This window comes from Oncorhynchus nerka, linkage group LG4 (assembly GCF_034236695.1).
Source record: "Oncorhynchus nerka isolate Pitt River linkage group LG4, Oner_Uvic_2.0, whole genome shotgun sequence".
In the NCBI taxonomy this organism is placed as follows: Eukaryota; Metazoa; Chordata; class Actinopteri; order Salmoniformes; family Salmonidae; genus Oncorhynchus; species Oncorhynchus nerka.
This window is the reverse complement of record NC_088399.1, coordinates 34,065,373-34,093,132: the sequence shown is the minus strand read 5'-3', so window position 1 is coordinate 34,093,132 and position 27,760 is coordinate 34,065,373. Positions and strand designations below refer to the sequence as shown.

Genomic DNA, 27,760 nt, shown 5'->3' with positions numbered 1-27,760 from the left:
CAGTTCTGTGCTACTGCATAGGTCTCTGATCACTACTTTGTTTCCTTTTCGGTCTCCCTTTCCTCCAACCTAGCCATTAATCCCCTACCCAGATGGTCATGCGCTGTCGCAATCGTCACTCTGTTTCTCTCTCTTTCTCTCTCTCTCCCACTACTCTTTCATCTTCTATCCTATCATCTCTCCCTTCTGCCAAATCCTTCTCCCTCCTGTCTCCTGATTCTGCCTCTTTGACCTTACTCTCCTCCCTTTCAGCATCATATGACTCGCACTGTCCCCTTTCGTCTCTCCTGCTCCGTGGCTGAGTGACTCATTGCGAGCTTACAGAACAGGGATATGGGCAACCTGCTGAAGCCACTTTCTATCACTACATTTCAAACTTCTGCCTCTAACCATAGGAAATTATTTTCCACCTTCTCCTCCCTCCTTAATCATCCACCCCCATCCCCCCTCCTCCCTCTCTGTGGATGACTTTTTCAACCACTTTGAAAAGAACGTTGACGATTTCCACTCCTCATTCACTCAGCCTATTGAGTCCACTGGTCCCACTCACACAGAACTACCCTACGCCTTGACCTCTTCCTACCCTCTCTCTCCAGATGAAATCCTGTGACTAGTCTGGCCGCCCAACAACCAGCCCATTCGACCCCATCCCATCCTACCTTTTTCCAGGCCATCTCTGGAGACCTTCTCCTATTCCTCACTTCCCTCATCCCTGACCACTGACTGCGTCTCATCTGACTTCAAAATGGGCCGGATCACTCCCCTCCTCAAGAAACCAACACTCAACTCATCTGATGTCAAAAACTATAGACCTGTATCCCTTCTTCTATCCAAAACACTTGTCTGCTGTTTCTGATCAACTCTCTCGTTATCTCTCTCAGAACGATCTTCTTGACCCTAACAAGTCAGGCTTCAAGACGGGTCACTCAACCGAGACTGCTCTTCTGTTACGGAGGCTCTCCGCACTGCCAAGGCTGACTCTCTATCTGCTGCCTTCAACACCATGAACCATCAGAATCCTCCTCTCCACCCTCTCAGGGCTGGGCGTCTCAGGCTCTGCACACTCTTGGATTGCATCCTACCAGGCAGGACACTCCTACCAGGTGACGTGGAGAGGATCTGTGTCTGTACCATGTACTCTCATTACTGGTGTTCCCCAGGGCTCGGTTCAAGGCCCTCTCCTCTTCTCTCTACACATAAAGTGACACTGCTACATCACATGGTCTCTCCTATCATTGCTATGCAGATGACACTCAACTACTTTTCTCCTTTCCCCCTTCTGACCCCCAGGTGGCGACACACATTTCTGGGTGCCTGTTAGATATCTGAGCTTGGATGTCGACCCACCATCTCAAGCTCAACCTCGACAAGACAGAGCTGCTTTTCCTCCCAGGGAAGGGCTGACTGCTCAAAGACCCTGACTTTGCTGATAGCTACTATACTGAGGGAAAATGTACTTACTATGCCTGTGATATGTGGTTGTCCCACCTAGCTATCTTAAGATGAATGCACTAACTGTAATTTGCTCTGGATAAGAGTGTCTGCTTAATGACTAAAATATAAATGTAAACATTCAAATTGACAAAAATAGCTTTTTAGCACAAAACTATTTATCAAGCAAGAATTTTGCTGCGAGTGGTCTGAGTGGGGCGGGGAAACTCAAAACTAGCTGTTATTGGCAGAAAGGTTTGGAACTCTCTTTGTTATCGATTAACCAATTTTCCATGGTGATGTCACCATGGAAAGCCAAAACTCCCACCCATGCAAACCTTCTAAAGGTCCTTTGTAGATTGATCTTTCAACCAGCAACTACAAGAAATAACACTGATCAAATGTTTTCACACTTTTACAGTGTTAGTTTCATCAGCTGCTGTATAATATGTTGAAAAACACAGGGGAAACGATTTTTTTTTCAACTTTGACTTTGACTTATTTTACTATTAAAAACATTTCTAAGAGTATTCCAAAACATATAAACACATTCGCACCGAATGCCTCATGTAATCAAACATTTTCATATTGCTCAACAAGCACTATAAAAATCACTCAACCAAACCATGTTTCCACGACTTAGCACAACCACAGTCTAAATTGTCTATCTTGTAAAAAGTAATGGCAATTCGTTTTTGCTGTTTGGTCTTAATTCAAGGTTAGGCTTAGGCATAAGGTTAGCCGTGTGATTAAGGTTAGAGTTTAAAATCACTTTTTCAGAAGGGCCACCTTAGAAATAAGTGGGGTTTCTGTCTTTGTGGCTGTGGTAACTAGTGACGACACAAAATATATTTTTGCACCGTCTGACTTCCAGTAGTACTTCTTCCGGTTAAAATTGTCACGCTGTCAAGTATCGCGTGATTTCAGCAAATTCAGCTGTCCAAAACAAATAGTTCTGAATCTCGCGGTATCGTGTAGATAGGGTGGTTTTAGCTTCCTCTTCCTGAGGTCGGTGCGTGCGCTGCTTGATTTGCTCGCCAGTCCGAAGTTTTTTTTGGTGTGTTGCTGAGAGCTGCTGTAGGGATGATGATGATGGCGGAGCTGGTACAGGGACAGGCCTCGGTGGCTCAGCCTGGAACGAAAGCAGATGGCTTCGCCGACGCCTTACACCGGGCCCGACAGGTAATTAATTCCGACGAAGAGAAACCGAATGATTTCAGACGAGAAACGAGCAAGACCATTCGGCGTGGTAGAGGAGTGCACTTCTTTCTTCAAGCAGCGTATAAACCCAGACCCCTCTTTACTAAAAAAAAAAACACTCCTGTAAAAAAAAACAGAAGTTGGCTGCACAAGGTCCAAGTGCTAAGAGAATGCGGGCCAAAGGACGCCCAACAATAAACAGTCAGGTCAAAGAACAAGCAAATGAATTAGGCAAAGCATGATGGACGAAACTAAGAAAACCACTTGCATAAAACTGAAGTGAGAGTAACTTTAAAACAAGTCATAAGCAACAAACTGCAACCTGTTGTAAAGCCACGGAAGTTTCAGCTAGTTAGCTAACTAGCTATTTTACCACCACTACTAGCCGATACCAGCTATGATTGTGGCCTAGTTTCGTGGTGAAGCCAGAAATATCAGCTGATGTCAGCCACGCGCTGTCAAAAGTTAGCTTGCTAACAGAAAAACGTCAACTATGTGTTAAATTGCCTTGTAACCACTCGCCAACATACACTGGATAAATTACTTGTTAACTACACTGCTGTATGTCAAAAATGTTCAGAATTCAGTAGTTAAATAAATTATCGAGTGATTCAGTCTAGTAGTAATGCTAGCTAGCTAGCCTCGATTGTACAAGTTAGCTAAGCCTAGCTAGTTAACTAGCGAACATGCGCGGAAAACTAGCATCGCAACGTCAACAACGAATGTTAGCTAGCTAGCCTCCTCGCTTACTGGGAAATGGTATCGCTGAACTTTTCTTGTTTGCAACAGGGTGTTAGAATAGATAGCCAACAACTACATTGCCTAATAATATCGTCTCTAGCTAAAATTGAATTGGACCTTATCAGTCACTAATAACTAGCTGGTTAGATAATGTTAATACTGAGTCTTGCGATGGAAGCCCATTAGCTAGCAAGATGACATTCTCTAGTTAGCTAGCTAACGACTTGCAGCCTAAATGTTACTTATGCATTGGTTGAACTAGGTACTTCTTGACATCTCAAAGTTAGCGTTATTTAATTTGGGCCTATGACCAAACGTCCTGTATGTAGTTGATCAAATTATGTATTGGTCTGTAAACCCAACACGGCCATAATGTGTAGACTACAATTGACCACACCACGACTGCAAGTTATTCCATCTAAAATGCCAGTAGCATGTAAGCAACATAGTTAAGGTTTCCTGAGATTACTATTCGAGTCTATAATTTCAGGAAGTAGGCTATTGCACACAGTGAAATAAAGCCACACCACTTCCCATTCCTTCCTAGTCAGTGTCTGCATTCTGGGCCAAGTTCTTGTGAAGCGTTGACACCTAGGGCAAAAACACACCTGTTCTCATCTTGTCATATGTCCCGGGGCCTATGAAAGTGAGCTGAACAAACTGCATATTTCAACCTAATATTTCAAACGCAACTATTTGTCTTCATTGCCTTAACTGACACAAACGTAGACATTCATAACATATTCTCCCTGACAGGCAAAGACACTTTCCTGCGAATAAACCTAGATGAGCATATGACATAAGCACATATCTGGGTGCACTGGTGTCCATTTAATAATTCCTTTGGGGTCTTTCCCCCCACTCTGTCTCAGCTGTGTGCTTATCCCATGTGCTACAAGGGCATGTGGCCTTATACTCATGCATCGGGCTTGTGGGTCCAGTTTGTTTTCCTCTGATAACTGTGGCACCCAGCTTTCCCTTGCAGCTTCCCTATAGATCCCAGGTCTGTGCTTCTTAGAAGTAGGAAGAGTAATTGGACTGCCATTTGCCCATTTAGCTTTTATCAACTCTGTAGGGCAAATAATAAAACTGAGCCAGTGACCAGATACACTGAATCTTTTACTGCCTGCCTATCTGTATTTTTTTATTTTTAAATTGAACCTTTATTTAACTGGGCAAGTCAATTAAGAACAAATTCTTATTTACAATGACTGCATACTTCGGGCAAACCCTAACCAGGACGGGGCTGGGACAATTGTGCGCCACCTTGTGGGACTTCCAATCACGGCCCGTTGTGATACAGCCTGGAATGGAACCAGGGTCTGTAGTGACACCTCTAGCACTGAGATACAGTGCCTTAGACCGCTGCGCCCCACAGGAGTCCCCCAGTATGGAGACCAAAGATATCATGTGTTTCTATGAAATGCTACCTTCAAGGAGCACTCCACCCCAGAATAGCCCAGCACGAGAACGTTATATTTCCTGGGAACGGTGGATGTTTACAGATCATCTGTAGGCCCTATATATGAGTATCTGGTATTGTGACTGAACAGTGCTGGCATTCAGTGTTGCTGTTCAGTTGCTAATCTCTCTGATCAAGCAAATGCTTCTCGTTGCTTCTTAATTCAAGTACTCCTGAAGTTTCAGCTCCATATTTATATTCGCCTCTCTCATACCCATTTATTTGTGTAAAGGGTTAGATTGCCAAGTACATTAAAAAATATATATATAATCTTTATGTTCAGCTGCATATTAATGTGAATGTTTAGACAAGTCTGCTGTGATAAAAAAAAATACACAAAATACAATCATTAATTTGTCTTTATCGCAATATCAAAATGACTAGAACATCATGGACTAAAATAATCTTAACATTAACCCCACAGTGTAGTATGCAGAGATTGAGTGAATTTCCCCTTGGCTCTCCTCCAGCACATGGAAGTGTTTGACTGGTAGTTTCAGAGCAAACAGGCCTCTCACCCAACTCGAGGGGATGTTCCCTGAGCAACAGAATATCCTCTGGCATTTCTTTCCTCATGGACCTAACCTGCCCCAAACCCCCTTGACAGTCAGCAGCAGTTGAACTGAGAGGACTCTGCATGTTTACCCCGTTCTACACTACTAGGCCCAAGCCTTTCCCCGGCTAGTTGATTTATTGTGTGCAGCTCACATTGCTGACATACCAACCCCAACATTCCCCAGAAAGATGGTTTGGCCCTAGGCCAGAGGTTTAGCCCTCACTCGGCCCCCTACCCAGTTCAGCTCTGACTGGGATCAGGAGCCATGTTGGAGGGCAGTTAATTTTTTTTCTCTCCTACTATCTCACTTCCACGGCAGGCAGGCAGCTCGGTGTGGCGACTCTGAAGTAGATAATGACGCCTGAGGGTGGTGCAAGGCTTCAATTGTCATCCTCTAATTGGAGACATTGTATTTTCATATTGCAGAAATTACATCAATTTTGTGTAATTTTCTGAAACGATATACTTTTTGAATGGAGAGATGTGGTTGCGGATGAGGGGTTTAGGAGAAACGGGCCTTAATGCTTTTGTGCAGCATTTAGATTTGAACGTCTATCTCCAGAGAATACATGCAGTTAATTGGAGTTGGAAGTGGATAATTTGGGGCAAGGTGATGCAGGCAGTGTTTTGTAATGTGCATGTCTGGGAGCTAGTTTCAGAAGATAGTTACTGCCTTTCAATTGCATTCAGTTGTAGGGGGCTGGGAGAGTAAAAAACAGCTCCATGTTGACTACTAAAATAAGTTTTGTTTTGCTATGAAAAGTAGTACTTCGTTTTGAGTAATAGTTTGACCTTATGACTGGAAATTAAAGGTCAAATAAAACCTTTTTTAATATAACTAGTTTGTTGCTATCTGTTTGTTCATTCTAGCCCTCCCCCTCTTTCTCATCCCTCTTGTCTCCTCAGATTGCAGCTAAGATGGGAGGTGAACAGATGCCCCACATGAACAACTCCTCTCCAGTCCTAGACCCCTCTCTCTACGGCTACGGAGGCCAAAAGCGCTCGATGGATGATGGAGGTAAGTCGGTGGTGGATCTCTTCACATACCTTCATACACAATGCATGTGGTCCACCTCCATACTAAACAATCTTTCTGCTAAACATAATCCCGACACATATCCCAGTTACAGTACACTAAACAGGGTACTCTGTAAATAGCTCTGAGTGTTGCACCGGAGTGTGAGTGTGTTTGGATGCTTGTGCATATCTGTCAGGTTTTATGCACTCTTACCATAATGTATGAGGACTGCAATACAACACTTAACAAATATTGTTGGCTTAATCAAACCCGGTCAGGAAAGCCATTGCAACCAAAACTATTACTTAACTGCTTGGTCCTCCTTGGTCCTTTTTAAATACAGTCCATATATCAGTTGTCTTGAGACCATAGTGTAGCCAACTTACCTGGATAACCAGCGACCCATGTCAAGAGATCAGCAGTGACATCACTACATAATGTGAGATCCTTTGACACTTAATGTTATTGTATGTTCAATGTCATGTAGCCTAGCCTTTTTGGAAGGTGTAGCAGCTAGCCGGTATTCATGTTGAGCAAAGGGCCCGCTGGATAGCACGGCTGTTGAGGAGTGACATGGCATTGTACTAGCAGTGGGCTGGCTAGCATCTGGCCTGGGCAAATGGGAGGGGGAATGTGGAGTTGGGAAGAGTAACCACTTGCCTGGAATTAGGAAGTGCTTCAGACAGCCGAAGTGCTCTCTCCTCCTCGTCCTGTGTTATTTCAGTGCAGGATTACTCTCCTCCACCACAAAGTACATTTACTGTTAGGTCAGAAAAGGAGTAGATACCCAGAGGCCATTGATGGGATTTATCATTCCAACCCTCCCTCCTCCTGCAGTACAATGCTCTAGGTGCTACAGATATGATTGACACTGGTTGTGTGAGAAGTCATGAGCTACAGGTTACATGCCTCCAAAGCTGTCAGGGAGAAAAAAAGGGCCTAGAGCAGCAGCAGCAGCAAGTAAAAGGTTTGTGGTTAGAGGCTGTGTCCACCAAGTAAAGAAAAAGGAACCGTGCTTCTATAAATGTGGATAATGCTGCTTGAGCTTATTTCACGTGTTGCTATTTATAGACCCATTCCTTTTTTGAACTTGTCATTATTGACCGATGAAAACATTTGCGTGGATAGCACAACTGATAACTGGATTTCATTTGTTAGTGAGCCCACATTAATGATCTTGCTGCATTGGCTTCAGGTTTGTGCTTCTATTACTATGGCATTGGTTATAGCATTTGTAATTTCCCGAGGTGTTCGTGTTTTTGTAGAATCAGTTCAGCAAGCGGGCTGCAGCAGTCTAACCCCTTTGAAGGAATTACATGGGATAAGATGAGACTAGTTCATGGGGTGAAAAAGCCTTTTGTAAAATTCCCTTACAGGCCCAGTTAAAGCATGAGCAACATACGGCAGCTATGTAAGGCTTTACTCATGACTTAACTCCAGCCTCTCCCAGAGCAAGCAGTTCTGTCTGAGCATTTGAACTTGGGATGTTATAGAATAGGAAATGGCTGGGCCTAATGTAATAAGGGGATAAGAGAGGTCTTGTCTGATAGTCAGAAGAGTCAACGTAATCAAAGTTTACTATGCATTTCTGCTTTGAAGCCCTCTGTTCACAATTCCGCTACATTCTGTTTGCACTCGCCGTTTGAAACCTGGCAAACTAAAGATTTAACCAAAATATATGCAATGTCATTTTATGCCATCTGCATTTTCAGTTAGGTGTCTGAAATTGTAGTTACCCTATAAGGGTGGGACTTTGCAGAATGGTGGAATGATACGTGTGGCTACACGTATGCACCCAAAATGCAGATGTGAGCAATTTCATGTCCATGAAGTGGAAACTCTAGTCAGTTATTGTCCTCTTATCTTGTCATGGTGTGGTATATTTTAGCCTTGAATGCATGGTTGAATAAGTTGTACAATTCTGGTGGAGGTTTGGCTGGCTAACACTTTTCAACACTGTGCTTTTTTGTTTCTCAAGGTTACACAATATGAAATGTAACAGTCGGCTGTTACGCTGTGTAAATATTATGTCATCCATGTTAGGTCCTTACTCGTCATTTGTTTAATTGTACAAGTACCATTTAACACCATTTAGGCTAAGCGCAAGTCCTTTGCAGTGTATTGTCATTGGGTGAATTAACACCACATCATACACTTAATATTTTCGGCTTTCTTAGCTAGCAGATCTGACCCATTTGCTTACAGCTGCACTATCGTCCAACAGCATTCCTGTGTAGTTTAAGACCCCACAGAGCCAGTGCGAGATATGGCTCAGAAAACTAGCAAGTCGTTCAATCTTTTCGGTGTAACAGTTTGGATAATGGGACAATTCGAAGTACAATGCATTTCTCGTCCCTGGATTGGGGTACTTTTCTCAAGCTATATCTCACGCCGGCCCCGCGGTGTTTTAATCTACAGGGATGCTGTCTGACCCTGGTGCAGCTTTAAGCAAGCAAGCGGGTCGGCTCTGCGGGCTAAGGCATTCCATTTCTTTACCTCGTTGCATTTCCAACAAACATATGTGCAAATGACGTAAGCTTTAGTGAACCTAGATATGATTTTATGGTGTAACGTCAGTAGCTCCATATCCTTCAGTGACCCTTTAAGCCCACTGCTTATTGCGACCTGTCAAAATGCAAGTCTGGGTCAATAACTATTGACCCACGTACTACCTCTCTGAACGACACCCATACACACCTAATTTCCCTAGCAGAGCACCCCCCTGCTGTGCGTTGACACTGACACACTGGATTGTGTGAGGGGAAATTGCCAGGGACCTCACGCTATATAATCACCCTACTTGGGTGCAGATACGATATGGTTCTATATGAATTGAGATTCGATATTTCAGATTTGATGTTCCGAACATTGCTTTCTGTATGTCTGCTGCAGAGAGACGAGAGAACATGAAAATAAAAGTGCTGAAAACATGTTGACTCACTGTTTGAAAAGGTGAAGGATAAGGTGATAAATACCAGAGTTGTGGTGCAGGTACAGCTGTCTAGCGCTAGCTAACGCTACAAAACAACATGATTTGTATTTTTACAAATCAATACTTGGAGTCAATGTATCGATTTATAATATTGTCCAAAATATTTTTGCGGTTATGTAGCCGTGTAGATTTTTTTCAAATAACTACTGGAATTTGTTTTTTTTAACCTTTTATTTTACTAGGCAAGTCGGTTAAGAACAAATTATTTTCAATGACGGCCTAGGAACAATGGGTCTGTTTTGGCAGAGGACAAAAAGGCTTCTCAACAGTTTTTACCCTTTTTTTTTTTTTTTGCACTATTGGTTAGAGCCTGTAAGTAAGCATTTCACTGTAAGGTCTCTACAGCTGTTGTATTCGGCGCACGTGACTAATTAACTTAGATTTGATTTGAACCATCTGTTTCCAGCCAATCCACCCTGTCACTCAGTTCAGCAGAAACATTTTTTTTTTTACCTTGTTTTATTAGTTTTGTTTCAGTCTAATAGACGGGTTGGTTGTTTAGCAACAAAACCGATGTGTGCGCAACTGTGACAAAACAGACTTGGTTGGCTTAGATTGTTGGTGTCATGTAAACTATATTTAGTTCAATGTTTATAGAACACATAATTTAAGTTGCACAATGAGCACTTGTCTCAAATACATCATTACAGTTGTTGTTAGCTAGCAAATTTTTGTGATATTAGCATAAACGTGATATCAGTCAATACACCTCAAAACAAGACATGGTATCAAGAACAAGATGACATGAGCCACCACATGGCAGTTGTCATTGATTCTGGCTATCCAGAACCATAACACATGGCCTTCTGCCCCTTTGATGCGCGTGAATTGTTAACAATAGCTAACCCGTCTATTGTTTTGCCCTTTTCTCTTCCCCTCTCGATTCTCCCTTGTTTCTCAGTAGGTAACCAGCTAGGTGGAATGGTACATCAAAGGTGAGCCTTATCTTCTCAAATGACCATTTGTGTGTGGATATTGATTAATAGTAGCTCAATCAAGCTGTCAACCTCACTACTGCCACTGTATCCAGTAACAAGTCTCAGATAGGCCAATGTCTTGGCCTGTGTTCTGCATGCAGCTCTGTGGTTTGTCTTGTCACCAGACTTGCCACAGAATGATATTCATTTAAAAGGTAGCTCTCCCCATTTAATGTTTGTCAGAGGGTTTCATGCCTCAAAAGTGATCTCAAGTTGAGCACAGTCCATGTTGTGTTGAGATCTGCAGGCCTCAATCCAATTGAATAGGGAATATGGGCACGATCTAACAAGATGGATCTTTGTTTTTGGGGGTGAACTATCCCTTCATGCTTTCATGAGTATGAGACTGTCCTATAATTTCTAATGAGATTATACATCACAGCAGATATTTACTGTTTTGTCATCGATTGTTTTTCTCTCTTGCAGGGCTATTATGACGGAAGACTTCAAAGTGCCTGATAAGATGGTTGGATTCAGTAAGTGACACTTTTAGGCAGTTGATAAAAAAGCTATTGGTTTACTCCAACTTCTAGTACTCACATTTACTGTTTGGTGTCCATTTTAAAGTAACTTGGGCTGGGATATTGACTTTTTGTAATTCCCCTTTCACCCACACTCAGTCATTGGAAGAGGAGGAGAGCAGATCACGAGAATTCAGTTAGAGTCAGGCTGCAAGATCCAGATTGCTGCAGGTAAGTTCTGCCTAAAGAGGCACTGCCCCATTATACTGTAGTCAGTAGTGTCGGTACTTGACTGAGTAGCCTGTTGGGTCTTTCCTCTGATCGGTGATGCCCAGAAGCACACCTTGAGTACGAGGCATGGTCATGACATATCCTGCTTAACAGGTTCAGCTTAGAGAAACTGAAGCCTTGTCAAATCCCAAACATACAACCATGAATTCCTTGATGTGGTATTATGTAGTTTAATTACCATGTGACTTCATAAACATTTAATAAGTAAGGTAGCACTTAGGTTGTTAACACGGAGTTTGTGTATATAGGTCTTTCAATAAACTAGGGTACCAGTGAGGATTTCCTGCGGTGGACATCTTGTTACAGCTGTTGATAAGTCATTGATGATAATCTGCCAATTTTCTTTGTAAATTTCACGAGTTGATTTAAACCTTTCTCATGGTTGGTATCTTGATGGATTTGTTTGCCCAAATCCTGTGACACCACTTTTCTTACCTTGCGGTTGTGGCAGTGTTTGTCGTTTTTATATATGAATTATTTGTCAGTTAAATTACATTGAATTTGAACCTGGTAAGAATCCTGGATTTTGCTTTCGAACAGTCTTTTTGTGTGGCAGTCTCGGAAATGCACTAACTATACTGAACAAAAATATAAATGCAACAATTTCAACGATTTTACTAAGTTAGTTCATATAAGGAAATCAGTCAATTGAAATGAAATAATTATGTCCTTATCTATGGATTTCACATGACTGTGCAGGGGTAGAGCCATGGGTGGACCTGGGAGGGCATAGGACCATCAACTGGGGAGCCAGGCCCAGCCAATTAGAATGTTTCTCCACACAAATGGGCTTTATTACAAACAGAAATACTTGGTTTCTTCAGCTGTCTTAAGTGGCTGCTCTCAGGCGATCCTGCAGGTGGAGGTCCTGGGTTGGCGTGGTTGTGAGGCCGGTTGGACGTTTTGACAAATTCTCTAAAATGACGTTGGACGTGGCTTATGGTAGAGAAATGAACATTAAATTCTCTGGCAACAGCTCTGGTGGACATTCCTGCTGTCAACATGCCAATTGCATGCACCCTCAACTTGAGACATTTGTGGCATTGTGACAAAAAAGCACATTTTATTGGCCTTTTATTGTCCCCAGTACAAGGTGCACCTGTTTAATGATCATGCTCCTTGATATCAGCTGTTTATTCAGCTGCCTGTCAGGTGGATGGATTATCTTGGCGAAGGAGAGATGTTAACTAACAGGGATGTAAACAAATTTAGCACAAAATTTGAGTAGGATTTTGTGTGCATTTCAGCTCATGAAACATGGGACCAACACTTTACATGTTGCGTTTATATTTTTATTCCGTGTATGTAACATTTAGCGTTTCCTTATGTTACGGCTTGAAAAACGTTTTCATGGGCACACAAATCCAAAATGTATGTGATGGCAAAATCGACAGCTTCTAAAACCAAAATCTATACTGTAATTGACATGGTTCGTCAGTAATTATGCATAATACTTAAATGCGCATTGGATGTCCAGCAGTTTAGTTGCGTTGTGATATTTTGACACATCAGCTGATTCAGGAAACTTTTTTCTGGATGGCACTCAAGTGACAAACAGCTGTTGTGCCTAAGTGCAGCATAAACCGCGTTCGCAAGTAATATCCAGAATGTTTTTGTGTCTGAGTCGTTATCTCGATGAAGACTTTGCCGTGATCCACGATGGGTCTAATTTCCATAGCAAATTGATGTTGATCATCTGTTTGCTTGATTTACATCAGTGTCTCGTTAGATTGAACAGAAAGCTGTTTTCATATTTTTATTTCCAATGACGACCTACCCCGGCCAAACCCTAACACGGACGATGCTGGGCCAATTGTGCGCCGCCCTATGGCACTTCCAATCACGGCCGGGTGTGATACAGCCTGGAATCAGACCAGGGTCTGTAGTGACGCATCTAGCACTGAGATGCAGTGCCTTAGACCACTGCGCCACTCAGGATATGTGTATGCCTCTACTGTGTTCATTAGTGTAGGATGGACTAATTGCAATGCCTAACGCTATATTCCTTTCCGTTATTCTGGATATTAGATTGACAACAAATGACATAGTAGCCTAGTGGGCTTATTCACAATAGGACCATGTTATGAAATGACAAACATTTGTCTTACACCTGCTATTTTAAAGGATATTTATAGTCCTAGGCTGATGTTTGTACACGTATAACTAAATAAAAAATATTTTATTTTTTAAATGTTGATCCCAATGCCATACATTGGCCTCTTTTTTTATTTATAGAAAGACCAATGTATGTGTGGGTGCATGTGTGTCTGGTTAATGGAGCGTGTGTTGTGTAACAGAGAGCGGAGGCATGATGGACAGGCCCTGCACTCTAACTGGAAGCCCAGAGAACATTGAGTAAGTCACACCACATTCCTCTCGGGAAGAATCTCAATTGCATACTCCTCGCCTCCTACTCAAAACCCATTGGATGAGAATGCCTGAAGTCCCTTCCCTCTAATGGGGTTTGAGAAGGAGGCAAGGAGAGAGAATGCAGGGAGTATGCAATTGAGGTTCTCCCAGGGTCTTGCAACCAAAGTTATGTACAGCGATCAGATAGAAATGTTGCGTGTAGAGCTAACATGATTATTCTACTTGATGGGCAATAGATTTCTATCAGCATCGAGGCGCCCTCAACTCGACCATAATCACCATCACCAGATTGATGTTGAGTTGCCCCCTCAACAATCACTTCTTGACACGATTCAATATCTTATTTTTGCAAATGGAGAAACCCACTGTGTATAATTTGTGTGCATGGTTTGGCTGATCATGAACAAAGGTGTGACAGTGGAGTGTGCCCCTCCTCTCCCACCAGGCAGGCCAAGAGGCTGCTGAGCCAGATCGTGGACCGGTGTCGAAACGGCCCAGGCTTCCACAGTGAGATGGACGGCAACAGCGCCATCCAGGAGATCCTAATCCCTGCCAGCAAAGTGGGCCTGGTCATCGGCAAGGGAGGGGACACCATCAAACAACTGCAGGTAGGGGGGCACTAGGTACTTCCAGTAGGTTCCGTGGTCTGTGGATGAAGCACACATGCACCTAGAACACACACGTTCTTAGTGATTTTATTTGGTGGCTTAAAGTATAAAAAATAGTCGGACAAGAAGAATATAGATAAGTTGTCCAACTGGAAAGGGAGAGAAAAAAAACACAGTATCGAACAGTACTCCGATCAGAACTGGATCAGAGGCCAACATTGGAATAATATTCACACAACAAAAAATGTAAATCGTATGTGACTACAGCCTCATGTCCAAACGGATGCTGACATGTGGGAAGTGCCAGAAAATGTAGCAGAACTTTAATGAGACTTTTAATTGTGTAAATATAGGCTAAACACCAGAGGACAAGTGCCTGAAGTTGTCAAGGCCTGAACTAATGTGTTATGGGTTATAGAAGTTAATTACACTAGTTTAGGCAGATCTTCAAAAACCTTGGCTATTGAAATAGCTGAAGTTAACAATAAGAAGTTATCTACTCGTTCCGGGTTCAGTGTCAATTATGATTCAACCATCTCACTTCTTCGCTACATCTGAAGTAGGGAGTTCTGATGTGTGAATTTATGATAATGTGTTCCCTGCTTGCTCCCCACAGGAGAGAACTGGTGTGAAGATGATCATGATCCAGGATGGCCCTATGCCCACTGGAGCAGACAAACCCCTGAGAATCACTGGGGACCCCTACAAAGTGCAGGTCAGTTCCTCAAACCAGGCTATTGTCCTTCATATCCTCGCTCCACGCCTGCTTATAAAAACATGTCCGAGGTAAAAACATTTTAGGCCAATGTGTTTTAAGGAGAGAGGATTCAAAATCAAATTTATTTATATAGCCCTTCGTACATCAGCTGATCTCTCAAAGAGCTGTACAGAAACCCAGCCTAAAACCCCAAACAGCAAGCAATGCAGGTGTAGAAGCACGGTGGCTAGGAAAAACTCCCTAGAAAGGCCAAAACCTAGGAAGAAACCTAGAGAGGAACCAGGCTATGTGGGGTGGCCAGTCCTCTTTTGGCTGTGCCGGGTGGAGATTGTAACAGAACATGGCCAAGATGTTTATATGTTCATAAATGACCAGCATGGTCAAATAATAATAATAATCACAGGCAGAACAGTTGAAACTGGAGCAGCAGCACGGCCAGGTGGACTGGGGACAGCAAGGAGTCATCATGTTAAGTAGTCCTGAGGCATGGTCCTAGGGCTCAGGTCCTCCGAGAGAGAAAGAAAGAGAGAATTAGAGAGAGCATACTTAAATTCACACAGGACACCGGATAGGACAGGAGAAGTACTCCAGATATAACAAACTGACCCTAGCCCCCCGACACATAAACTACTGCAGCATAAATACTGGAGGCTGAGACAGGAGGGGTCAGGAGACACTGTAGCTCCATCCGACGACACCCCCTGACGGGGCCAAACAGGAAGGATATAACCCCACCCACTTTGCCAAAGCACAGCCCCCACACCACTAGAGGGATATCTTCAATCACCAACTTACCATCCTGAGAAGGCCGGGTATAGCCCACAAAGTTCTCCGCCACGGCACAACCCGCGGGGGGGGGCAACCCAGACAGGAAGATCACATCAGTGACTCAACCCACTCAAGTGACGCACCCCTCCTAGGGACGGTATGAAAGAGCCCTAGTAAGCCAGTGACTCAGCCCCTTTAATAGGGTTAGAGGCAGAGAATCCCAGTGGAAAGAGGTATCAATCAACCTTTTTGTCGATCAGTTAGAACATTTTAACAAGTTAACCCTTTCTGTGCTGGTGGCGTGGGTGTTTTGTAGCAAGCACGGGAGCTGGTGGTAGAGATAATCAGGGACAAGGACCAGGGAGACTTCCGGGCCAACAGGGGAGACTTTGGATCCAGACTGGGGGGAAGCAGTCTGGATGTGGCAGTCCCCAGGTTTGCTGTGGGCATCGTCATTGGCAGGAACGGAGAGATGATCAAGAAGATCCAGAATGACTCTGGGGTCAGGATCCAGTTCAAACCAGGTGAGAACGTCCCTTTCTATTAGTCTTTTTACATTGTGCTAGATGGCTAATGCAATTGTCAAGATTAGTGATGACCTTGACCTTAAATCTGTGTAGTTTGCCTGTCATTTTCCTCAATCGACTCACACCGGTGGTCTTGACGACACAATGTAAAACAGTATGTGTGATTTCTGTGACATGACTTAACGTTTGGTCTTTAATGTAACAGTTCTGACTAGTGTCCCCCTCTCCTTCAGACGATGGCATCAGCCCTGACCGGATTGCCCAGGTGATGGGCCAGCCTGATCGCTGCCAGCATGCTGTTCACCTCATCAACGAGCTGGTCCACACGGCACAGGTACAGCACTGCAGACCACTACACTTAATCTAGGTTTTTTTTCCCTGAAAGGAACAACCCCCCCCCCCCCCAAGAGTATTTCTAAAGTAAGCCATGCCACTTAAACTCCCTTGTTGCCCATGTAGCAGTCCTCAGCCCAGTTCCCAGTTGCCTGGCCCCCTCTCAGGTCTGCCTGGACCCCTTTGCCCTGTGGTGGGGGGGGACCTACTCAGACAGGTAAAAGGGTAGTGGGGCTCCACCTCATCACTAGTTCAGTCAGCTGACCTACTGCCCCTGAGCAGACCATACACTAGGAGGATAGTCCATACGGACTCCCACAGGGTGGCGCACTTGGTCATATCCCCTGGTGAACTTTCTATTGAGCCCCAGGTGAAGTGATGCAAGTCAAACGCATTGGAGGAGAATTAAGAATATCTGTCAATCTGAACTGTTGCATTTTTTTGTTTGACGTCAGACACGGCTGCAGTGGTTATTCTTGGGGGGGAAGTGTTAAGAGGTTGAGTGTAAGATGTGTAATGTCATGTTTGAGGTCTTCGGGGCCTGTAGTCACGCCTTATGTTTCCTCTCTACAGGATCGGGATGGCTTTGGGGGTCCCGTGGGCCCCAGAGGCCGGGGCAGAGGCCGTGGGGACTGGAGCATGGGCGCACCCGGTGGACTGCAGGAAGTGACATACACGATACCCGCCGACAAGTGTGGCCTGGTGATTGGGAAAGGTGAGGAATGTATTTTTTTGGATTTAACTTCTATTTAACTAGACAAGTCATGCCTAGAATCCAAACGCCTTCTAATAGATTCAGTGAGTTTTACATTTGGTGGTGTCAAGATCCATTACCAACAACAGCAACAATCTATCAGTCATCATTTGGATGCATTTCAGTCATCCAATAACCAGTTTGTGTCCTTTTGAATGTATGGACAAATGGGTACTAATGTAGAGATATGTACAGGCATGTTCCCCACTTATCCTACTCAGGGAAAACCAAACACTAATGGAGCATTTCATCTTTCAGTTCATCATTTCTTGACCAGTGGTCTTCATCACTTAAATGTCCAATGCAGCCAATTATTTTTTTTATTTTTCTCAATATCGAAACATTCCTGGGTATCTGTTAAGTACCTGTTATTGTTTTAATTAAAATTGTAAGAAATACACACAATAAACTACATGACCAAAAGTATGGGAACACCTGCTTGTCGGGCGTCTCATTCCAAAATCATGGGCATTAATATGGAGTTGCCCCCCCCCTTTTGCTGATATAACAGACTCTACTCTTCTGGGAAGGCTTTCCACTAGATGTTGGAACATTGCTGTGGGGACTTGCTTCCATTCAGCCACGAGCATTAGTGAGGATCAAGTTCTTCCATGAGCATCAAGTTCTTCCACACAGAATTCGACAAACCATTTTTGTATGGACCTCGCTTGGTGCACGGGGGCGTTGTCATGCTGAAAAAGAGAAGGCCCTTCCCCAAACTATTGCTACAAATTTGGAAGCACAGAATCGTCTAGAATGTCATTGCATGCTGTAGCATTAAGATTTCCCTTCACTGGGGCCTAGCCCGAATCATGAAAAACAGCCCCAGACCATTATTCCTCCTCCACCAAACATTTCCAAACTTTACAGTTGGCCTTATGCAGGTAGCGTTCTCCTTGCATTCACCAAACCGAGATTAATCCGTCGGACTGCCAGATGGTGAAGATGATTCATCACTCCAGAGAACGTGTTTCCATTGCTCCAGAGTACAATGGCGGCGAGCTTTACATCGCTTGGTGATCTTAGGCTTGTGTGCGGCTGCTTGGCCATGGAAACCCCTTTCATGAAGCTCCATACTAACAGTTCTTGTACTGACATGGCATTCAGAGGCAGTTTGAAACTCAGTAGTGAGTGTTGCAACCGAGGACAGACCATTTTTACACACTTAAGCACGGTGTCCCGTTCTGTGAGCTTGTGTGGCCTACCACTTCGCAGCTGTTGCTCCTAGACTTTCCACTTCACAATAACAGCACTTACAGTTGACTGGGTTAGCTCTAGCAGGGCAGATATTTGACAACTGACTTTTTGAAAAGATTGCATCCTATGACGGTGGCACATTGAAAGTTACTGAGCTCTTCAGTACGGGCCATTCTGCCAGTGGTCTGAGAGGGGTGGGGAAAACTGAAAACTAGCTCTTATTGGCAGAGGTTTGGATCTCTTTCTTATTGGACTAACTTACCACCTGGAGATGTGACCAGGCAGGCCAAAACTCCCATCAAACAGCTCTTACACTAAAAGGGCATTATCATTTTCACAGTATTATTCCAACCTCATGGTGTATAAATAGGAAAATTATTCAAAAGCATAGATTATGCAAAAAGTGCATCATTACCAGTCCATTAGCTTGTGCTTTTTTTCTCGTGATGAAATGGCATTTAAAGTTGCACAATGAGCCAATATGGTGTGGATCCAGCCACCCCTCTCCCCTGGCTCATGTATACAGCACAAGTGGTATTCTGACCCTTGCCTTTAGGGCTTAATGAGGGGGATAATGCATGTAATGTGACATTAATTGTTGAAGGTTCCTAATAACAGCCCCCACGTGGAAGGTTTTCTGGCATCTGAGGTCCTTTCAGTCCAATAGTGGAGTGAGGGAATGAATGAGTGGAATTAGGCTATTGGCTATTCATGTTCACTCTATTGCCAGCTATTTAAGTCATTGACCATTGCGCTTCGGAGGAAACCCTGAGTGTGTCCCTGTCCTATGGATGGATGTGTGCGCTGTGGTGGGTGTGGTTTGAAGGGGGCTCTATACCTATGATCAAAACCTGGCAATAGAAATGTCAAGAGGCTTTTGTGAGGTGGGGGGGCAAATACACCTGGGCATTACGCCTCCCCCTCCCTGCATTAGCATATGAACTAGTCCAATATGGCTGTGGGTCTGGGCCCTGTCAGCCTGGCCTTAAAGACTGGGGTGAGTCATATCTTTACGATGACTTTATGCTGCTGCTTGAGCCACTGATTACACCCTCCCCCCAATACGCACAGAGCCTGGTAACTTGGGTCACCCACCCACCCACACATACCCCATACTTTATATTCTCAACCTTGAAACTTTTTATAATGGGTTGAACAGGCCTACTTTTATTTTATATACCATGGTATAGCATCCTGTGTTTTGGCTTTTAAATTTCTTTTTTTTGTTCGTTAAGACCCATATGTCAATACATTAGATGAGTGGGTAAGCATGGCGTTTTAAGCCCCTAGGAACTATTCTTCATGAACTTGTATTTTAATTAAACCTCCCACTTACCCAAAATCCCTCACCAGTTGCACTTTGTATCCCCTCCTTTTGGTCCAGCTCACTAACCCAGTCTCAATAATAAGGTCATATGATGTGGCACCAGCAAGGCCCAGTCCATGAAATTAATAATTGTTTCTCTTCATTCCCATTTGCTCTCTGACTGAGGGGACCTCATAATGGCTTCATTAAGACAGAAGTTTTATTTGGTTGACAATGGGTTAATGGCCCATGTGTAGTCTATTGGCAACTGGGAAGAGGCTACAGGAGGAGGAGAGGTTTGGATGACTGGTTTTAACTGCAAGGTCCGCCTGTCAGCCACCAGTGAACAAATGTGTAATTGATGTTGGGGCAGCCTTGGTGTTCCCTTGGGAAGCCCCCTCGCTCCATTCACTGGGATGGCAGGAGAAGGGGGAGGACGTTGTTCCCTCACCACACATGAGGCTGGGAAAGAAAGGGGCCAAAGGAGAAACGATATCCCAGAAAGAGGATACGCTTTAATTGGGGTCTTTTCTCCGACAGCTATATTTAATTTCTCCCTGCTGGTTTAATTGCACTCCTTCATAAGTCAGGAAGCTACCGTCTGATTCGTCAGCGTGGGGGAGGAAGTGTTGTCGACCTTAGTCTCTGATTAGCACGGATGTTCAAATAGAATGGGCATGGAGCTGAAGGACACATGCCAGGGTCTCCTATAGTTATCACTACCAGTCTAACCTCCAGTCGGATGAGTTTAGGTAATTGTGGTGAAGCCTAAAGAATGGAATCAGACAGCAGAGTAAGCACTGATTGGAGGTCAAATTGACACTTGTGCATTTGTTACTGACTTTGACTCGCGTTTTGAATTTCCCCTTTCGTAAAGGTGGCGAAACCATCAAGAACATCAACCAGCAGTCTGGAGCGCACGTGGAGCTGCAGAGAAACCCGCCGCCCAACACCGACCCCAACGTGCGCATTTTCTCCATCCGCGGCACATCCCAACAGATGGAAATGGCCCGCCAGCTGATCGATGAGAAGATTGGGGTAGGTGGTCTTATGCCCCCCTCCCACAAACAAAAACAATCTATTGTCTGGCCTGATATTCGTGAAGGGACATGTCAAAGGGGTGTGTGGCCATACCATCCACCAGTATGTCACCCAGGGTTAAACGATAGGCCTGAGCGCTGACACCTGTTCATGATTATCTTAGTGACAGAACTCAGGCCATCGTCGTGGATGGGGTTAAGTCAGAGTTTCTTGAAGTATGTGAAGGTGTTCCGCAGGGGCCGATACTATGACCTGTTTTTTACACTATTTATTCATATGCTATTGGTCAATCTATTCATTGTAATTTTTATATATATATGCGGATGATACTATTATGTATGCATTTGCCTCGACTGCTGACCTAGCTCTAACAAGGCTGTCTGATTTTTGTAGTTGTGCAGTAAGCCCTTACTGATTTTGAAACTCATACTTAATACGAGCAAAACTAAATAAATATTGGGTGTTTCTCATCAGATTGTCTTGGATGGATTACATCTTTACTTATTCAGGGATGCAAACTAATCACCGTTCGGTGAATTTAGTCGTTTTTGAAATCAAAAATAGGTGACCTATGTGATTCGTGTAGATCTGATGAGAAAAGTTGGGGGGGGCTTTGGATCACTACTGGCCATATCCAAGGCTCAGTGATCTGATGAGAAAAGTTGGGGGGGGGGCTTTGGATCACTACTGGTCATATCCAAGGCTCAGCCAATCGTTGGCATAACAGAATGCATAGCAGCACGTGACTGAAGAAAGAAGAGACAACCAATTTACTAGTTACAGCATCAGCACGCGCTCTGCAAAGTCGGCTTGCTCGTTACAGCGGCGCGTCCCCTGAATGATAACGAAGAGGTGATGTTAGGTGAGAAGCCTGACCATGGAGACGGGGTGAGAGGATGATGAAGCGTACTTCATGAGCTGTAACCAAAAAACTACTGACATTTTGAAAGTTTGAGGTGAGGGAGAAAGTGTGGAACAAGTATTAGCATTGTTAAGTATCTTGCCAGCTGGATCAAATTCTCCGTTAGTTAGCCAGAGAAATGTTGAGCAACATTAGCCAACTTATCTGATCAAATAATTGACTTTATGGTGTGGAAATTAGCGTGCTAATAAAGTCAGACAGCTAACGTTACATAATCAGACGAGCTAACATTAGTAACCTAACCAATTCGCTATAGTATTAACTGGTATACGACTCCTTGCGTGCCTCAACTTATAATGCGTTAGTTGCTTACTGGACCCTGGCAATCTGTGTGAAATGTTAACAAGCTAATGAAGTAGCCACTATTTTTAGAATGAATTAGGTGAGAATGAGGTGTTGCTTGTTACACTTGATCCCTGAATCTATTTGTTTATCTGGAGCTGGGCCTTGCTTAAACTGTATGCCACTATAGAGGTGAAAGGAACACCACACTCTTTCCCTCTTTCTCACTTTTGTTGGCACATTGTAGAACAGATGTCCACAGGCAGAAAGTGTACAATGGAATAATGTGCTGTGTAGCCATAGATATTGTTTTTGTTGTGGTGAACTTGACCGTAACACGTGAGTGAGGGGGATTATAATTGGTTTTACTCAGTGAACGTTATTTTTGTCTACATGTAGTCTTGTGCACTTGATCGATGTCTATAGTGGCCACTATAATAGAACAAAAATAGAATGCCTGTTCATTCTATTTCTACTTTAAGATGTTTTTTTTCCCAAGAGCAATATTCATGTGGGTGGTCACAAGCATTCTGTTATAAAGGCTGTCATGGCTAACTGCAATATTAGTGTGTTTTTTTTCTCAAGACTTGTCATTTGCAGTAAAGTCTAGGCAACCAATAACATTGGATTGCTTTCTTTACATTTTTTTTAGCTGTGAGTTAGTTTCACATTAACCACAATTTATTTTAGAGGCTGATCATGTAGATCATATTATTTGTTTAATAACCTGCGTTTCCCCCTAGCAGGGATTATTTTTTTTTTTTGCGTGTTTCAGTAAAAAGAAAATATCTGCCTTTTGGGCCCTCAGTTTGCCTCCCTGTTTATTGGATGGTTCTATAATCAAATGAGTCAATGCATAGAAATACCTTGGTATTTGAATTGAATGATTTCTCTTTTAAAACAACAGTTTCTAAACAAGTTCAGTCCTCTAGGATTTAAAGTGGGCTTTTAATTTTTTTTTATACAGAAACTGATCTAATCTCTGTAGTCAGCAGGAAGCAGAATGCAGTCAAACTTGAGGTTATTTTTATGCTATTTATGAAAGTGCAGCTGCCTCTACTCTTAAACCCTCGGATGCTGTTTTTCATCACTATGATGAGCAGTACTACGAAACGGTTGGCTGGACCTCTTTGAAGTCACATAGATCATCACATCATTACTCTTTTTGTTTACAAAGCCCCTGCTCCACAAGTTTGACTTACCTAATATCACTGTTAAGATTTAAATTGACAAGTTATCAAACCAGTTCACAGGTTTGGTTCTCTAGACTCCTTTAGTGTCTAGAGTTAGGTAAATCAACATTTTCCTTGCACCTTACGTGTGGAATAATCTACAATACACTTTAAAATTGGTGGCTCTAGGGAATTTCAGATGGTTGTTAGGGGACCTTTTTACGGAATGTGTTTTTTGCATGTCTAATGTGTATTTGATGGTTTATATGAATATGTAGTTTAATGTGTTTATTGTGCTGCTATACAGGGCTCATCTGGGAAAGAGACCTTGGTCTCAGCATTGACTCCGCTTCTCTCTCTCATCTAGGCCTCAGGAATGGGGGGCAACAGCAGTTTTGGTCTTAACCCCTTTGGTCAAGGACCAGCTACCCCTCATCAGAAGTGAGTAGCTTCTTGGTTTTTTACCACTGTTACATTTGTCTAACTTGCTTTGAACTACTTACACTGACCAAAGTATGAATACAATTATGTAACAATATCCAGGCTACAACAATTCATATGAAACATGTCTAACATGCGTCTCTGTGTTTTGTGGTGACAGTGGACCCCAGACATTCATGACAGGTGGATGGGGCACAACATATCAGACATGGCAGCCTCAGGGCCAGCAGGACCCCAGTAAGTCTACCTGCTTCTCCAACTAATGGCTGGGGTGGCCTTGTCCCATTGTGGTTAGGGTGGGATACCCATAACACTTGATACCAATATCAACCTGAAATTTCATTACAATGATTCCTTGATACATACGGAGTCTATTGCAATCAGTCATGTGGGGCATAAGTCCCTCCCCAGTGAAAAGAAAGTGGACAAATAAGTGGAAGGAGGACTAAAACTAGACATGTTTCATGCTCTGCTCTGCTTACTGAGCGGAATAAAGCAACTCAATGTTACTTCTCTAACAAGACTTTTCCAGTTGAACAGCAATTTCAGAGGACTGAAGGAATTGGAGAGATTCAAGACTTGTTCAGGCTGGTTTTGGCACTGCTGCAGTGGATTTAAATCCAACTTATGACAGCGGCAGGGTGGTTCTTGCATTGAAAATGTGGCTAATTGTCCAGATATTGGCTGGGGAAAAAATGGGGGAAAAAATACATTCTGGGAGATTGTCAGATGGGGAAGAAACTTTTCAAGGAGAACGTTCACTCCAAGGAAGTTCTAGTTAGGGTTAAGTTAGGGTATGGGGTAGAGGCCATAGGACACAGTGCCATGTCTGGATGGTAAGCCACAGCCTCAACCTCCACTGAAAGGTCCTCATGCAGTAACTCTCCTCCAACAGTGTTATCTGTGTCTGGTTGCAGGTCTCAATGGATCCCAGACCGACCAGATGGACTATTCCAAAGCATGGGAGCAGTATTATAAAAAGCTAGGCAAGTGCTAGTCTTCTGGGGGAGAACAGAGAAGGGAGCTCAATACTAACATCGTCTACTAGCCTTTATCGCTTGTGTAACATTACTAAGTCTGAGTCACTGGTCCGAGCCCCCCTCTCTCAGGGTTTGTAGTCTCATGATAGGTTATTTGCAAGTGAGTGCTGATTGATCCTTTCTCTTTGAGACTGGCTTCCTGGTTGGTTTGGGCTTCCTGGTTGGTTTGGGGTGCCTGTGGGCAGTTGGCCCCTACTGGTGACCCACTTGTTAAATGAATACCTGTCTGCATGTGCAACCGTTCTCCCTTGCTGGGAATGTGCCCTGGATACACCTCTAAACCAGACCTCAAACCTGCCCTCATTTTAAAAAGTTCCATGCCAAGAGTGTCTGAGTAGAAATATCATGTCAACGTGTAGTTGATACGCAGGAGGTTTTGTTTGACTGCGATGATTGAAGTCGACAATTTGTTACATGATTGTGTAGCTGGGTTGCTTCTCGATTTCATCAGTCATGTAAATTTAGCTTTTGTTTGTATAACTGAATGTATTTGAGTTGAAGAAATTGAATTTATGGAGGCGAACATTAATCAGAGTTCTTGGTCTGTTTGGTGTGTATCTTATTGACCCTGGTTTTATCTTGTGCACAGGTCAGCAGAGCCAAGCCCAGAGCAGTGGCCCTGATTACAGCAAAGCATGGGAGGAATACTACAAGAAACAGAGTAAGACTACACCTACATGCCCTCTACACTCTTCCAATATGCTGGTCTTTTGAGTGCGTGTCAGAGGATGTTCCTCTTCCCCTTATTCACCCTCCATCTCTCCCCAGACCAGGCAGCAGGCCCTGGCTCCCAGCAGAGCTCTCCTCCGGATTACAGTGCTGCCTGGGTGGAGTATTACAGACAACAGGGGGCCTACTATGGCCAAGGTGCACAGCAGACACAGGCCCCAGGCCTTCAGGTGAGAACCCATCCAAACGCTCAGCACCATCTCCACCCCACAACCCCCTGAGGTCTGTTGTTGACCACGGAAGTCCTTTAGGAGGAATGTTGAATGGTTTAAAGCAGGGTTCCCCAACTGGCAGCCCGCGGTGGTTTTATGTGTGCCTACCCCCCCGGACATTAAAGACTGTAATAACACCAGGAAATCAGCTCCAAGTGATTTTATTTTTTGGAAATCTGTACCTAATTATCTCCACGCATTACGGAGATATGATGTCAGCAAGGTTTGAAAATTCGTTTTTAATTGTTTTAGTCAAATATTAAATATGTTTGGGCTTCTTGTGGTTAATTTGCAGTCTAAAAATTATTTGTAATTATGTCTCGTCCCCCCGACCATCCGTTCAAGAGAATCTGCCTGCAGCTGAATGTAGTTGATGATCCCTGGTTTAAAGGCAAGGTTTAATTCAAGTATGGAGGTTTGAAAGTACATCTGATGAAAAGTTCCATGTAAATCCATTCTGGCATCTATTAGGTTGAGTTTAACTATTGTAAGGTTATGTAATGCAACTTGCACATGTAAATCTATGTCAAATGTATTACTGTGCTTGGTCATTGACGTGCACCTGTGTTTTGCAGGATCATTAGAGAGGACGCCCTTTAGTTGAAGATTTTTGAATCATTGAGGATGAAAACAAACCTTTTGTAACAGGTTTCTAGATTTGCAACGCCTTGAAGACTTACTTTTTTCTTAGTGAGAAACACTAGCTGTAGACTGACTTATACAATAAAAAAAGAAGAATATTTCTAAATCAGGAACATTTAATTGTTACTAAATACTTGTGTACACCATTATTTTGAATGGACAATTCCTGGGATCCCTTTTGGACTAATGCGAGAGCTGTTTTGTTTTCTATTTTTTCCTTTTTGATTCAAATGACATCGCCAAAACGAACCCCGGAGTTGTAACATTTTAGTAAATGCAATATAATCTATTTTTTCTAGTTCTGTTGCAATAAAATCGTAATTATGGGCTTAGCAGTCTTGAATACATTTTTATTTTGTCATAAGATGTTTTAAGAATGTGTGAAAATGTTTTATTTTCCTTTTACATGAAGCATTTTAATTCAGTGATGAAAATTGTTTTGTTACAGGAACATTTATTTTGTTACATAATACAAGGAGTGATGTTGGCAAATGGCAGTCAGTTCCTAATTTAATTCCTGTTGTGCTTTGTATTTTTTTCATTGTAATTTTATTGTACTCTGGTTTAAAAAAGTAGCAATATCTTATTTCATTTTTGAAACTAAGATGGATTCTCTAATATTTTGACAGACATTTAACTTGTAGTTCATTTTAGATTTTTTTTAAGGCATATGAAAATGTAATGGGTACTTTTTTTATTACAATGATCTGATATTGGAAAAGGGGGATGTTGCATATTGTGAGGTTTTTGCCTTTGCTATCTTGTAAAACTATATGTATGCTCAGATACTTGACTAAAGACTTTATTTAAAATATATATATATAATTAAATCTAAGAAGTTTTTTTCATGGAGTCATTATCGCAGGAAAACTGTCCCTGTTCTGTTTTCATACTGAAAATGTTCAAAGATCGTGAATGTGTAATTTGAAATTTGATGTTGCATCTTGCTTAGGACAAAAATGAGAAATGCTAGGTTTTTATGTATGTTCTGTACCTAAAATCATTCAAGACTGCTAAGCCTCTGGATTCTACCTGTGTAATAATTCATTGTAGTTTTTTATATTCTAAGTATTACGATCAAAATTGTCTTATTTGGTACCACCCAGTTTCCCTAACGCCCCCTCCAGTACACACTGGACTTGTGTACAGTCCAATGCTAAACTTTTTAATTAATGATTTTTTCTTTCTACTTTGTGTGATCTCGTATGTATGTATGATTGATTAGTTAGAATTGAATCTAGTATTAACTTCATTGCTTAATGAAAAGGGATATTATAATTTGAAAATGTTTCATTTTAGTGTTTTTTTTCCTTGTGTACAGGTAACTGTGTATTAAAAACGTCAAGACTACCTTTATTGTGTTCTGTTAAAATTATTTAATTTTTTGCCATTTGAAAGCTTTCTTTTGTTAAAATTATTGGTTTATTGGTTTAAACTGTGAAACCTTTCCTCGGCTCTATTGTAAGACTAACATGTAGTATCATCTAGCCTCAGGTAATCATAAAGGTAAAACTATTGTTTTATAAACAGAAATATTTTCTATAGACCTTTGCCATTTCTCAAATAAAT

General features: G+C 42.7%; 1 protein-coding gene across 11 annotated transcripts; it reads left to right on the top strand.

The window, feature by feature from the left end:
* The first annotated feature begins 2,427 nt into the window (after positions 1-2,427).
* LOC115122674 (far upstream element-binding protein 3-like) lies at positions 2,428-27,541 on the top strand. Of its 11 annotated transcripts, none has more exons than XM_029651931.2 (18): positions 2,429-2,613; positions 6,261-6,408; positions 10,302-10,335; positions 10,804-10,853; positions 10,998-11,069; positions 13,427-13,484; positions 13,945-14,107; positions 14,724-14,822; positions 15,910-16,117; positions 16,336-16,454; positions 17,027-17,168; positions 20,588-20,748; positions 23,495-23,568; positions 23,729-23,805; positions 24,486-24,554; positions 25,198-25,269; positions 25,377-25,507; positions 26,134-27,541. In XM_029651931.2, the coding sequence occupies exons 1-18, from the start codon at positions 2,515-2,517 to the stop codon at positions 26,161-26,163; spliced, it is 1,806 nt and encodes a 601-aa protein (XP_029507791.1). In that variant the 5' UTR covers positions 2,429-2,514; the 3' UTR covers positions 26,164-27,541. The 11 variants fall into 11 exon arrangements, with proteins under 11 accessions (XP_029507777.1, XP_029507791.1, XP_029507809.1 ...); XM_029651949.2 differs by having other exon boundaries at positions 26,125-27,541; XM_029651917.2 differs by having other exon boundaries at positions 2,428-2,613; positions 10,305-10,335; positions 25,377-27,541.
* Positions 27,542-27,760: the final 219 nt, after the last annotated feature.

Coding starts and splice junctions, on each gene's coding strand:
- LOC115122674 (XM_029651909.2), top strand. CDS start 2,515: ATGATGATGATGGCGGAGCTGGTACAGGGACAGGCCTCGGTGGCTCAG. Junction 2,614..6,260: donor CCTTACACCGGGCCCGACAG/GTAATTAATTCC, acceptor TGTTCATTCTAG/CCCTCCCCCTCTTTCTCATC. Junction 25,270..25,376: donor GGAATACTACAAGAAACAGA/GTAAGACTACAC, acceptor ATCTCTCCCCAG/ACCAGGCAGCAGGCCCTGGC.